General features: G+C 32.8%; 1 protein-coding gene across 9 annotated transcripts in view; it reads left to right on the top strand.

Moving 5' to 3' along the window:
• The window catches only part of EPHA5 (EPH receptor A5), a 347,353-nt gene that overhangs the window by 175,284 nt on the left and 158,023 nt on the right, over positions 1 to 14,046 (top strand). For 6 of the 9 annotated variants that reach the window (XM_025435555.3, XM_049092998.1, XM_035717165.2 and 3 more), the window contains one exon: positions 3,318 to 3,653. The exons of the other annotated variants lie outside the window; for them this stretch is intronic. In XM_025435555.3, the coding sequence (XP_025291340.1) occupies positions 3,318 to 3,653 (336 nt within the window). The remainder of the gene's footprint in view (positions 1 to 3,317; positions 3,654 to 14,046) is intronic. 9 annotated transcript variants of the gene reach the window in all.

Below are 14,046 nucleotides of genomic sequence, written 5' to 3'. Positions count from 1 at the left end.
ACATCCATCGATGGTTTTGGTGTTTTTGTTTTTCTAGTGTTCCACATGTTTCTGCGAAGGAAACACATTTATGTATTTGTTTTCTTGATAAAAATACTTTCATAAGTTTTCCACAGTCACAGTCTCTATGGCAAATCAAACAAATTATCAAAATGGAAGAGAAGAATGTCTATCTCTTCTCTCCATAAGATTCAATATCCATGACCTTGCCTTGTTTTATTAGTTTTGATAGAGCAAACTCTAGTCCTCTCAAAGATGATGACACAAATTTTTGAAACCTACTATTCATTATAGTTCATGTATTCTAGTATGAAATATAAACAGATATACAATTCCTTTAAGCAAATTAACACAAACTGAAATTTTGTCTGAATTTCAGCATCTGGATTTCATAGTGTGAGACATAAGTTCATAATTTCTCAATTCTGATATTAATTAGCTCACATTGCTAAAGATCATTCTTTTATCACAAGACTGATCATTTAATAGGTTAGATGATTACTAATTATAAACCATTCCTTTTTAAATAAGTAAATGGTATCATTATATATACTTTTGGTAAGATGCATTTGAATAGAGGAGATATAAACTATGATTGAATGTGATACATTTTGGTTATAGTAGACATTATTTTAATTATTGGAGCAAAAGAATGCCCAGAGAGTAAGGAGAAAATGTGGCCAGACAATAGAGTGGTAAATTAGGGAGAGAAAACCATATATTGAATTATCTTTTAAATTTCATTAATTTTCTAATAGTTATTTTCCTTAAGTGGTCCAGCCATGATCTTTTCTTTCTCACCATAAAAGTGAGTCTCCCTTTCTGTAAATTCACTAGGATTGGGATGAGGGAAAGACTGTGCTTTGGTGGCAGGGACTGCTTAGTCCTCTTACAGGACTTGAGGCTTCAAATCTTCTGTTTCCAGGTGTGCGAATTTCTAATACTGTGTTTCAAAAGAACACTAATATGTATGCATTTCTCGAAAAGACTATTGGGACTTGTGTGGAAGATCTTTCTAATATGTAATCTGTGAGTGTGTGTGTTCAGTTTTTAGTTGCATTCGTAGCACCACAAATAATGCATTTGATCCCCTTACACAGATGACTTGACTGATGTTCACACGTTCACATGAACGTTTTGAATTTTGCTTTCCCTTTGACTCCTTTAGAATTAAATTTATGGCTCCAACTCCTTTTAATACATATATATATATATATATATATATATATATATATATATATGAGGAAAAATATATATCAGGAAAATAGAATGTTATAAATTTACAGGAAAAGTAAAACAAAAGATTCTGATGATTCTGCCTAATTCAAAGTACTTCACATAGCTCTATTTATGGGTCATGTATTACATCTATTAGCAAGGCTGTGGATTTTCCGTAGGTGATTTTTTTTAGGTGTCTGTAATCTGAGCCTCTTTTACCTCTACTATAGGTCTTCACTTGAATGAGTTTCATTTTGACATTAAGAGGCATATGCATCCCCATCAAATGTTCAGAGAGTCAGAAGTAAAGGAAGAGTCAGACTCTGATGTACTTTTACAGATTTAGAGAAAGCTGTTAAATTTGGTTATATTTCAGATGACGGAGATAAAAGTTTGATATCTTTCTGAACTAGACATATTTCAAGTATATTTTACTTTTTTCTCAGAAGTAAACCTGTAACATTTTAATCTCAAATGACATTTTCTCTGTATCTTCCCACTATTAAATAAGCTAAAGTTTACAGTAAAAAATAATACTTATATTTCCATCGTAAGTAATTGTTTCAACTTAAAAGTAATTGTGTGTGAGGTTGTATGTATGGAAAATTTCACAGGGTTCAATCAGAAATATAGTTGAGGTGGGGATTATTTTGCCAAAAATGGCAACTCGTGGGTTATGGGGTCCTTTAATTTAAATGACATTTTGTAAATATCAGATAGCTTTTTTTTATCACTTTTAAATTTCCTCCTTAACAGTCATGGCTTAATAAATCTTAGGTAGAAATTAATATTAATTTCTATATTTAATACAATAAATATTAAAAGAACTAAGCTAAGCCCTCTCAAGTAGCTTAATTTATGCTTATGTACCATTCAGCTACCCCCATAGTCCATTCTATTCCTTGTGGAGAAGTTTTACTTATTAAGTCTGAAATAAATATAAATGAATTTTTTCTTTGGGCACTTGTGACCATGTAACATTAAAAACTGAAGTTATATAATTTAAAATTGACTATAGAGATAGATATTATGCAATTTAGTTTTTAAAAGACTTATTTTTTTAGAGCAATTTTAAGGTTCACAACAAAATTCAGAGTAAAGACTCAGAAAGTTTCCATATACCCCGTGCTCACGTACATGCGTAGCCTCCTCACTTATCAATTCCTGCCATAGTGGTATGCGACTGTCACAACTGATATGGACTTAATTTTAGTTCTCTTTAGTAAGCTAATTATTCATTCCAGAAATAAAATAATATACAGATGGATATTGTTTGTTATTTATACATGAATTTGTTCTGCTGATCCTTCAATATCGGAACATTTTCATTCTTCCTCTCATAGTGCTTTTGAGAGTCATTTTTAAAATAAATTTCTGATTTCCTAATAAGGAAAATTCACAACAGAGCCACAGTATTAAAACAATACCAAAATAAGTGAAGTTTCATTACACACTGCAATGTCCAACTACTTAAATTCTAAGGTTTTTTCTTGATATAAGAGGAAGATTTCACATGTCATTGATGATATCTGTGGATATGTAATTTATTTTGAGGTAGGCCGAGGCTATTTTCCTTGCTGCAGAATTTGTAGTCAAGAGCCACACTGACAAATCCTATTTTCACTTGTGCTCATTACTCAGTAAATCCTTCATGTGTACTTCCTAGGTTTCTGGGACAGATCTCAATAAGGAGGTAATCAGTTCAGTCCCCAAGGAGAATTTTTCCTTGGATTTGCCAAAGGACTTACCACTTTTTGAATATATAAATTTTTATCTAACATTATTTTTGCATACATAGTTTTACTCCATAATTCTTTGCATTTACACTAAGCAACACATGTATTTTAACTAAACATGTGGTTATAACAATGGCAAGATAAGTTATTTCTGTAGACCATAAACCCCACAACTGTCCCAACAAAACTATCACAAAATTTTTCAAATTATTACAAATTGATGATTCTTGCATTCTCCCTATTTAAAAGATTGATTGCAAATCTTTTTTTTTTAATTTCCTTGAGACCAGGGATTTGTGTAGTAAGCGATGCCTAATTTTATCATCTTAAAATATGTTTTTCTCACTTTACTTTGCAAACCAGGACCCCCCTCAGCTCCTCGGAATGCCATCTCAAATGTTAATGAAACTAGTGTCTTTCTGGAATGGATTCCTCCTGCTGACACTGGTGGAAGGAAAGATGTATCATATTATATTGCATGCAAGAAGTGCAACTCCCATGCAGGTGTGTGTGACGAGTGTGGCGGTCATGTCAGGTACCTTCCCCGGCAAATCGGCCTGAAAAACACCTCTGTCATGATGGTGGATCTGCTCGCTCACACAAACTATACCTTTGAGATTGAGGCAGTGAATGGAGTGTCCGACTTGAGCCCAGGAGCCCGGCAGTATGTGTCTGTAAATGTAACCACAAACCAAGCAGGTAAGTGTGATGTCCAACCAAATCGTGTACCTTAGGCTGAGTTTTGTCAATTATCCCCACAGCTAAGTGAGAGCTGAACTGTATGAGATCTGTAAGAGAACTTCCCATAAACCAGAGGGTTAGGACTTAAAGTAGAATACATGTCAAAATGCTTTATTTAGTTTTAAACAAATAAAAGCTACAGCTTTCTCGGCAGACTCATCCAATGGACAAAAAAAAAAAAAAAAAAAAAAAAAAGGATATGTTTTAATTGAATTTTTTCAATTAAAACGACGTTTCTGGCTCAGATTCATTTATATCAAGAATATTACCTCAAGTTTCACACATACAATTATGATAACTCAAATCTACATATTTTGTTGTTTTGTTTACTTCAAGTTTTTTATTTCATTAATTCAACAGATAATCAGGCAGATTTATTTTCTTGCTTGTTTGTTTGGCATCATAGCTGAATTTTCTTTGCATATTGAAATAGTTTTTCTTATTATTTCTCTTATTTTTATAAAAATGTACAAAATGAATTTTTTGATAATCTTTTTATAAAATTTAGAATAACTGTAAACTATACATGAAAACACATTTATGTTCCCTATGAAGATCTTAGAATCACTAGGGAGTAATTATTAGGAAGGAGGGAGTACAGTTTTGCTTGAGCTACTAATTCCCTGCTAGTTTCTGCTCAGATATTCAATTTTAAGTAAGTTAATATAAAGGTCTTCTTTTCTGGTAAAATGAACACCAAAGATAAACTATGATTAAACTAATAATTCAACTTATTAAAAAAAAATAATTCAACTTATTGTGTGCCAAGAATCACTCAAAGCTTGTGGGTGACTTAGGACTTGTTTTTGTCAACAACAGTTATGCGGGTGGAATGAGGCATTAAATGTCACTTCCCTCTATTCTCTGGCCACAGCTCTCAGTTCATGGACTGTCACCTTCTTAGTACCCCAGTTGGACTTTTTCAGTGAAGATACCCTTGCCTTGTGTACTCATAATGAAATAGGATGTGTTTGACTAAATCGAATTGGACTTAGTTCATATACATTAGTATATGTTTGTCAGTTGTAGAATGACTGCATTGACAAGAGAATGCTGTTGGCAACCATGTGCTGCCCACAATAATTTGAATTATTGAATGTGTCAGGTAAATCATGTTATTACCTCTTGAGAATAAGAAAATGCATGCAGTTGAATTAATGGTTGCTTCTGATTGATCAAATTGAGGGAAATATTCAAGAGCAGCCTAGATGATATGAAAGCAATTGAATAATTAACTAGGAATCATTCTAATTACTCTAGATATTCTTATCCATGTTGAATAGATGGTCACAGCATCTTTTTTTTTATTCCATGAGAGAAAACATTACACACACATAAATGCTCCTTCCCTAAGTGAATCCTTTATATTTTTCTCCATTTGCTCCCTAACCTAAGGTGGAACTAATAAAAGTAGTAAAGAACTGGATAGAAATAGTGAAAATTAAATTTTCCTTTGCTCTAGACTCATCTGCCAACAATACTGGTATATATTGATATTCAACCACAGTATCTAGTCACTATTGTTCAGTAAATGTGAACTGTCTTCTCACATCAAAAAAAAAAAAAATACCGGCTTTATAATATGATTTCTGGTGTCTCATGCAACTTCTCATTTCAACTTTGCTTGGTTCTGTGTGTGAGTCTTCCATTAACATACTAAAAACATATTGAACAATCACTAAGAGTTATATTCCTCAGGGAGAACAATTTCTAGCTTGTATAACCTCACCTTACGTAAAAGATATTTCTCTGATGAACTAGGTATAGAAAATGACTGTATATTTTTAAAATGAAGTACTTAATAAATATTTGCTCTAGTTGTCTTTGACTTGCTAGTCTATTCAAACTGCAAAGTGTGCTTTTTGATATTTAAATACCTTAAATACCATGAAAGAATAATTTTCATCCAACTGTTCAAGGCACAGCTATCATATAAAATAAACATTTGTATTCAGAGCAGACATTTTGTTGACTTTTGGTTGCTGCTTTTTTTCCAAGTTCTCAGGATACACATACTGTAAAAGCCTTGCAAACCTATAAAAAATAAAAACAAGAGGTTTTTCTTAGTATCTGACATTCCAGACAAACTAAGTCTCAATTTTCACAAAAATTGTTAACTTTGAGTAGCTCCTGTCTTATATTTAATATCATGATTACTGCACATTTAGCAAGTACCAACATTATGGGAAATGAGCTGTAGTAGGTACTTTTTAATGTTTGAGTATGTTAAGCATTAAATGGAAGCAAATTATTTGTGCCATATGTGTTTTTTTATATAGAATTTCTTTCAGTGAATTTTAACTTTACTTTCAATCTTTTTAAGGAGGTTTCTTTGTGAAATGAATTTCTTTCGTAATAGATTCATTTCTGATTTGTAATTTATTTTGGCATTTTCTGATTTATTTTTTGTGCCATGTAACCAATGTGTTGTTGCCTAAAAAAAATGACCATCCTTAAAATAAGTAAATAAATATTTTTCTTGGTGTCTTCCTGAGGACTGTAGCCCAGGAGATAGTATTTCAAATTGCTCTTAAGAACTGCTCCAAAACATGTTGGTTTATAGAGGATTATGTGCATAAGGAGGAGGAAAGCATATCCATCCCTATGAACAGTTCTTCGTAGTTGTGTGTCACAAGGTAGAATTTGTTTTGTTGCAAAAATTAAGGTTTACTGATTTCCATGTAGTCATGTGAAAGATCTTTATGTCATCTTAATGCATTCTGTTTCTATCGCATCGGATTATTCAAAAATACTGCCATCCTACATCTGCTTATCTGGCTTTCTGGTTCTTTTTGTTTTTGGTTTCTCCTTGAGGTCACTTGAGATAGTCACAGAGAGGTGACAGCAGTTACCTATTGCAGTTTTACTGCATAGTCTGAACTGTCCAGATTCAAAAATATATTTATAAAGTACAAGAAGAAAAAATAGCAATTGTTTGCATTATGCTAGGAGCTGAAATTGATTAGGTAACCCCAGCTGATTGGGTTATAAAAGTAAATAATGATTTTGTGCTGAAGATAGTGATTAAATGATAAATTTATGGATGTTTATACAGCAGTTAAAACATTTCCCCACTCATTATATCATTATGAAGTCTAGCACCTTGCTCTTGTGAGAAGTTGTAAAATTCAAATGATACTTTTTTATATGTCATTTAATAGTAAAGTCAAAATATAGAGTTTTAGGCACCTGACTGACTTTTGATCTCAGGGTTGTGAGTTGGAGCCCCACGCTGGGTGAAGAGATTACTTTGAAAAAAACAAAACAAAACAAAAAAATAAATTAAAAGCTTTAAAGAAAGCTGAATATTATAATTAGTTGGAATTTATAGTCCTTGTAAAATGCAGCAAATAGTAACAGGGAAGCATTGTAAAATTGTGAGGATTTTCATGGTCAAAAACAAAATAATACATCTGAAAGGGGAAAAATGAGAAAAAATAATTCACATGAAGGTAAAGAAATGCTGTCTGTGGAGGAGTGAGAAATGATAGGAAAATACAATGGGAATACATTAATTTTGTAAAGAACTCTTAACAAATATGTTGCAAAGTGAATAAAATTATGGAAATACAAGCTATGAATTTTTTAAATTCTTAAACTTAGAAAAGGGATATTGAGTGAGTTCCTCCAGCTACCTGGTGAGTGTATGTCTATTTTATGCAATATATGCTTTCAAAAAGTTGAATTACTGGTGATAATCTTTCCTTCTTTCTTTTTTTTTTTTTTGATAATCTTTCTTTCTTAAAAAAAGGTATTTCGATTATTTACATAACATTTCTATTGTTCTTCTGTTTTATTTGTTTAGGTTATCTAAAATTTCTATCTTCTAGTTAGATATAGGTAGATGGATGAATGGATAGATATATAGGTAGATAGAATGAGTAATATTTCAACACATAGTGTGAATATTACAATTAAAATTCTATTAACAACTAGTATCTTCTAAGTTTCATTTTTTACTTACAAAACATTGTGTGTTACATTCTTCAATAAACATATTTTTAAAGTTTTATTTTAAAATAATTTTGCACTAGGCATACTCTATCAAGGTATGCTATTAAAATATATACAAATATAAAGCTTTTTAAATATATAGAAATGTATATTTTATCCCAAGAAAGAATAAGCTCATTCTAACTCAAAACAGACAAATAAAAGTCTAAATTACTAGTATTTTAATATGCAAAGATACAGAACCCTAAGTTTGAGGTAAAATAGGGCAAACTGTGTTTTGAATTAAAGTTAGGCTCATGGATTCTATCTTCAGAGGGCTCAGTTGACATAACGTGAGTTGCAAAATGCAAGAAACATTTTGTGGGGGATGTCCCAATCTGTCCCAGACTATCAGAAATATCACTATAAAAGATGTCCCTATGTTTTGATGGTTTTTATTTCTTGGTTCTTGCAAAAGTGTCTGGCGTACATGATAATCCCATTTAATCAAGTACTTTCAGTTTGATACTACTCATGTAGTCGACCAGCATGATATATATTATAGGATGGTGAGATGATCAGGGTTTCCTGAAGACTAAATTATGCTGTAGAGCTGGAAATTTAAGAGGATGCTGAAAAAAGATGGGGAAAGTACATTGTTGCTCTTGCCAAGTTGGCGAGAAATGTTTTATGTGTTTAGAGATGTTTAAAAAAAAAGTTTATTGTAACTCGATAGACCATTACTAAACAATGGTGAAGATGTTTATTCATTTTCATCAGTGGAGAGTCCAAATTGGCTGTATTTGTTATCACCACCTGATTAAATGCATTGTTTGCCAAGATTAGTTTATCTTCTACTCAGACCAACAAGTCATTTAAAGTTTATAACCCCCACCCTTTATTCTTCCATATTTTTTATGATGGCACTAATTTCTGCACACACATACCCCCATAGATACCATAAAGATTTGTGCTTACTCTTTTGGTAGGATGGAGGTGCTTTAGTTTGGCTATTACTATAGTTTCACAGCTTTTCCTTCATGGGCAAAGAGAGGTTTCTTTCTTTCTTTTTTTTTTTTTTAAAGAATTTTATTTATTTATTCATGAGACACACACACACACACAGAGGCAGAGGGAGAAGCAGGCTCCATGCAGGGAGCCTGACGTGGGACTCGATCCCGGGTCTCCAGGATCACACCCTGGGCTTCAGGTAGCGCTAAACTGCTGTGCCACCAGGGCTGCCCAGAGAGGTTTCTTTCAGATGCAAGATCTTCCAACTATATACTAATGATCTGATGAAAGAATCAAAGGATAAGATGGAGAAGGCATCACTATACCAGTCGTAATATGGGCTCAGAACAAAATCTCATTCATCACATAACCCCCATAACATCCACTTAGATCAGTGTTCCTTAGTGGTATTTGAAATCCATAGGAATTAATGTTAGCTCAGGCACAGTATTCAGTAACCTGTGGAAGTTCTGGGCTTTTATCTTTGCCCCTGCCCATTTATTTAGAAATGGTCAGAAATACCTTTCGGAGAAGCTAAAAGGCAGACATATAGTGTTAAAAATATGTTGCTTTGCAAAATCCTTCTTTAAAGGCAATCACTCTGTACTAAAAGTGAAAAAGAGGGTGGTTGCCTGAGTACAGAATGGTTTTAAGTGTTGTTTGTTGTTTATCCTGGTGACTTTGTGGCAGAGGTTTGCTGCCCAGATTCGTGAGAGTATGGTGTTAGAAATCACTAGCCCAGGGAAAGATCAATGTTCTAAATTCTACATAAGGTTTCTATTGAATGTCTATCACATTTGCAGTATTATAGAGTTAAAAAAATGTAAATTGGACCATTTTAAGTCACAAACCGTGCATAAACTAACTCAGGTCTGGGAATTGGTGAGATACCTTGACTTACTAGCTCGCTAAATTTTGATTTGTATTTCTCAGACCTTCATATATTAATGGCACAAATAAAATGACTCATACTTCTGGTCTTTGGATACCAGAGTACTAAGGCTTGTTGCCATTCAAATCCTGCTGCCTATTATGAAATTCATGCCCACCTCCTTCTGATGGAAAGTGGTACTATGTGGCCTCTGTAACAGCTAAACCTTAAAGAAATCAATAAAATGTTTTACTGCAGCTTTAATTTCTGTGTTTTCAAGTATAGAGGACAGAAATTATAAGCATTTTGTTTATAAATGTGGCACTGTCATGAATTTATTTCTTATCATTATGACAAAGAAACTGTCTTCTGGATCCTTCCTGAAGATGTGATTAGTGAGTAGTTTCATAGGTCTTGAAAAATAAATCCATCTTAACGCTTCCATTTCAGAAGGTCATTTAATTCCTTCTTCTAAATAAAAGAAGAGATTCTCAGTTTTTGAGCTTTATTTAACTTTGGCCACTTTTCAGTCCAGGTTTTGGCCAACAAATTGAAGAAACATTTAGTACTTGTGCCAGTGACATGGAGAAATACATTGAATACAGACTCTATAATCATTCTAGCTTGAATTTTATTATTTCTAGCTCCTATGAATGTGAGAAACTCATAAAAATCCATTTTACACACATTTCCTAAGTTTTGGCAAATTTAAGTTATGGAATCTCGTGAGTCTCATATCCAAGAAGCTTCTTGCCCCCAATATGGACTTGATAACTGGCTTTCAAGAAAATGTTGGTGTCCTGAGTTCAGATGGAGTAATAGGTTTGGGCAGGAAGAGAATTGGTTCCATCTATCAGTTAACAATCTTAGATAAGGTGTGGGCTTGGTAATGAAGGTGTGAAGAAACCACTTCCTCAGTCAGGTGTGGAACGACTGCATCCAGTAGAGTAGCAAGAAAGACTCAGTAAATTTTAGAACTTGGGAATCTTTTGAGTCATCTGAATTCTTCCACATATCTGCATTCCAATGCTGAGGATTTCACTTTTTCTTCCAATCAGTGGCCTCATTTTCTCATAAGGCAGTGCAATAGTTCAATCATTTTTACAATTCAGGAATTCTATGAAATAAGACTTGGATTTTGATGTGCAGGTCTGTTATCATTTTTCACTTGAGTAAGAGGACTTTTGGCAGGGAGACCCTCTGATCATCTCAATATGATTTGAGCTGAAAATTTAAATTGTAAGCTTCTTATTTTATTTCTTTGAATTCTGCAGTGCAGTCAGATATAGCCAATTCTCCTCATATTTCTTGTTCTCATACTTTTATAATACTAAAACAGATGGAATTTGGTCACTCAAAATATTACTGTCAAGAAGCCCTTTATTCGAGGTGACCACAGGTGATGAAACATGCCATAATAGGCCAGCCATTGTTAGATTACCTCCCCTGAATACTAAATAGGTCCTTGCTACATTAAAATACCACTAAGTCAAGTTACAGAGTCTATATTCCCATTCCCTTAAGGACTATTGCCTGGAACATTTTTCTTTGGGGAACAATTTTTGTTTTTAATGTCTGTTTTCTTAGTTGCAAACAAAATCTACACCAGCTGATTTAAACAGGAAAGATCCTTTAATATAGGGTATTAAGTGGCTCATACAATCATTGAAAAGAATAGATTCAAAGATTAGAGGCTATGTTTCTAGAAGAAATGCTTGATACTCTACAGCTGAATTAGCCTGATGAAGGGAAACATTGCCACTACAGCCATCAAGCAGTAAGTGTCAGAGACTTGACTTTATTGCAATTGATAGTGCCACTAGTAGCATTGCTCTTTCAGAGTCTCAAACTTGTACTGAAAAATGGTCAGTATTGTCACCAGAAAATATTCATATTTTGCTACCATCTTCACCAGCAGAAATTAAAAAAGAGAACTTCATGAAAAACCTGATTTCTCAATTTGCTTATTTGAATCAGTATCTTGCCTGGGCAAGTCTGATGGATCTCAAGCTGAATACCTTTGTCCTAGAAAAAAGGAAACTGGATTTTTTTTTAGTTCAGATTTCTATATTGGAGAGATAAGATTTATTACCTCGGTTTTATAAATACATAAAGTGACATTCAATGAATTTATTCAAATTTGGATTAAAATTTCTACATATCAATTGCTGGATAAGTTATCTCTAATATTTTGGGAAAATCTGATTTCTCAAGTAAATAATTTGCCCTTTCTCTCTCTCTCTTTCTCTCTTTCCCTTATTCCCTTTTTTCTTCCTTCATTATTTCCTTCCTCCTTCCCTTTGTTCTTTCTTTCCTCCACTTATATATTTGTATTTCAGGTGTTGAGGGTTGAGTTAATAAGATTCCTCAACTCTTGGCATATTACCATCTTTGAACTATGAAAGGCTCTTACCTGGTTTATATACTTTCCTATGTACCACTTTTGTCTTAAATCCATTTGTCATTTCCCACACTAAAGAGCAGATTCTTTATATGATATGGGGATTTTTGTTGTAGTTGTTCATAAATATTCTTATCAAATATTTAATATTGAATATATATGTTTTTAATTTAATTCAATGGTTATTTTAAATATCTTACGTGGTCAACTAATTTTTTACTATAATCTAAATATTTCACTCAATAACAGAGATTCAGATTCTCTGACTACACAATTTGTGAGCATTCCTTTTTCATTTTAAAGTCCTAATATAGTGCATTTCACTCAGCATACATAAATTTTCTTTTAGAAAAAGAAAATTAAAAAGGAAAATATCAAAAAATGGGAAACAACAAAACTAGTAGACCACATTTTCAATTATTTTGTCATTTCCCCATACAATATACTTAATATAGTTTTATTGTCTTCAAAATGAGATACACAAAGTAGAAACTGTGTGTGTGTGTGTGTGTGTGTGTGTGTGTGTGAATCTGTTGCACAGAGTAGTAGATGAGTGTTTTGGTTAAGCTTCTAGATCATGGAGCAAGACTTTCTGCTTTTGATAATGTCATTGCCATTTACTAGCTGTGTGACATGAGAAAGTTACTCAGACCTCCCAGATACTAAATGATAGCATCTATCACAGAGGATGGTGTGAGGATTAAATGAGTTAATATCTATAAAACAATTGGTGTGCTGCCTAGCATGTAATAAGGCATTAATAAGGGTCATATAATAGCATTTAAGAAGCTTTTCAGGGGCACCTGTGTGGCTCAGTGGTTGAGCATCTGCCTTTGGCTCAGGTCATGATCCCTGAGTCCTCGGATCATAATCAGTCCCATTATCAGGCTCCCCCCAGGGAACCTGTTTCTCCCTCTGCCTATGTCTCTGCCTCTCTGTGTGTTTCATGAATAAATAAATAAAATCTTGAAGAAAAGAAACTTTTCACTAATGTTCTATATACTATCAGTCCATGAGAGAAACTATGGGATAAATAGGTTTTAGACCTTATGAGTATTATATAGACAAACTCAATAGTGAGGTTAGATACAAGGGAAAAAACATTCAAAAGCAAAAAATAAATATATACAATCACTAACAAAACAGGTAACAACTTAAAGGAGTAAAGCATGAATATTATTAAAAGGAGTAAAGCATGAATATTATTTTTCCATTGGTGACTCTATCTTCAATGATGTCTTACAACACTGAGTTTTATATTAGTGTTCAAGTTTTTCTATGTTTGATATAATGGAACCAGAGAGATAGCATAAAGACAAAAGAATGAAAGTATCAAAGCAAGAGCAAAAATGAGGAAAATACTAAATAAATAAATAAATAAATAAATAAATATCATTGGAAATAAATGAAATAAATAAAATGATAAATAAATGAAAATAATAAAAATAAATAAATAAATGAAAGCTCATTGGAAAACAATAACAAAACCCCAAACAAAAAAAGAAAATAGGTAATGCTTTTTATTTGAATCAAAATATATTCGGAAAAATATTAAATTTGTTAACTACATAATTTTTGAGTGTGGATTGACATTAATTGTGGAAGTTTATTTCAAAGTTTCAAAGGAAAAATATCTAAGAGACAAATGTTTTGTGTAATTTCATATCACGGATGTCTCTACATTCGACCTTGCACCGATGCTTCTCTGACCAATTACTGTTACTATGGCTATCAACAAAAAGCTTCTCATTTTGCCAACTGAAGCTGCCCATCTAAATTGAAACTTAAGTGAGGTGCAAGTTCTGTGCTTGATTCTATGCCTATTTGCTGTTTTGAAAACATTGCTCAAAGATGAGACTCTGATTATTTTGTCCATAACTCATCTCTGATTTATTTAATAAGGATTAAGTGGACAGGCTGCAATATTTTCAGAAGCCATCAGAGTTCTTGTTTGGTTCAGTGGCTTTGAGAACTTGCTAAAGATTCACCTGGTTTCTACAAAGGCACTTCAGAGTCTTCTGTTGCTTCTTTCTCCTTTCTACCTACTGTGGTGACAATGGCAGATAATGATGCCTAACATGTTTCAGCACTTATTGTGTGCACATTGCTATGTGAAGAACTTTATTTGCATTTTC

Source organism: Canis lupus, chromosome 13 (assembly GCF_003254725.2).
Source record: "Canis lupus dingo isolate Sandy chromosome 13, ASM325472v2, whole genome shotgun sequence".
Lineage (NCBI taxonomy): Eukaryota > Metazoa > Chordata > Mammalia > Carnivora > Canidae > Canis > Canis lupus.
This window is presented reverse-complemented; position numbering and strand designations above follow the sequence as displayed.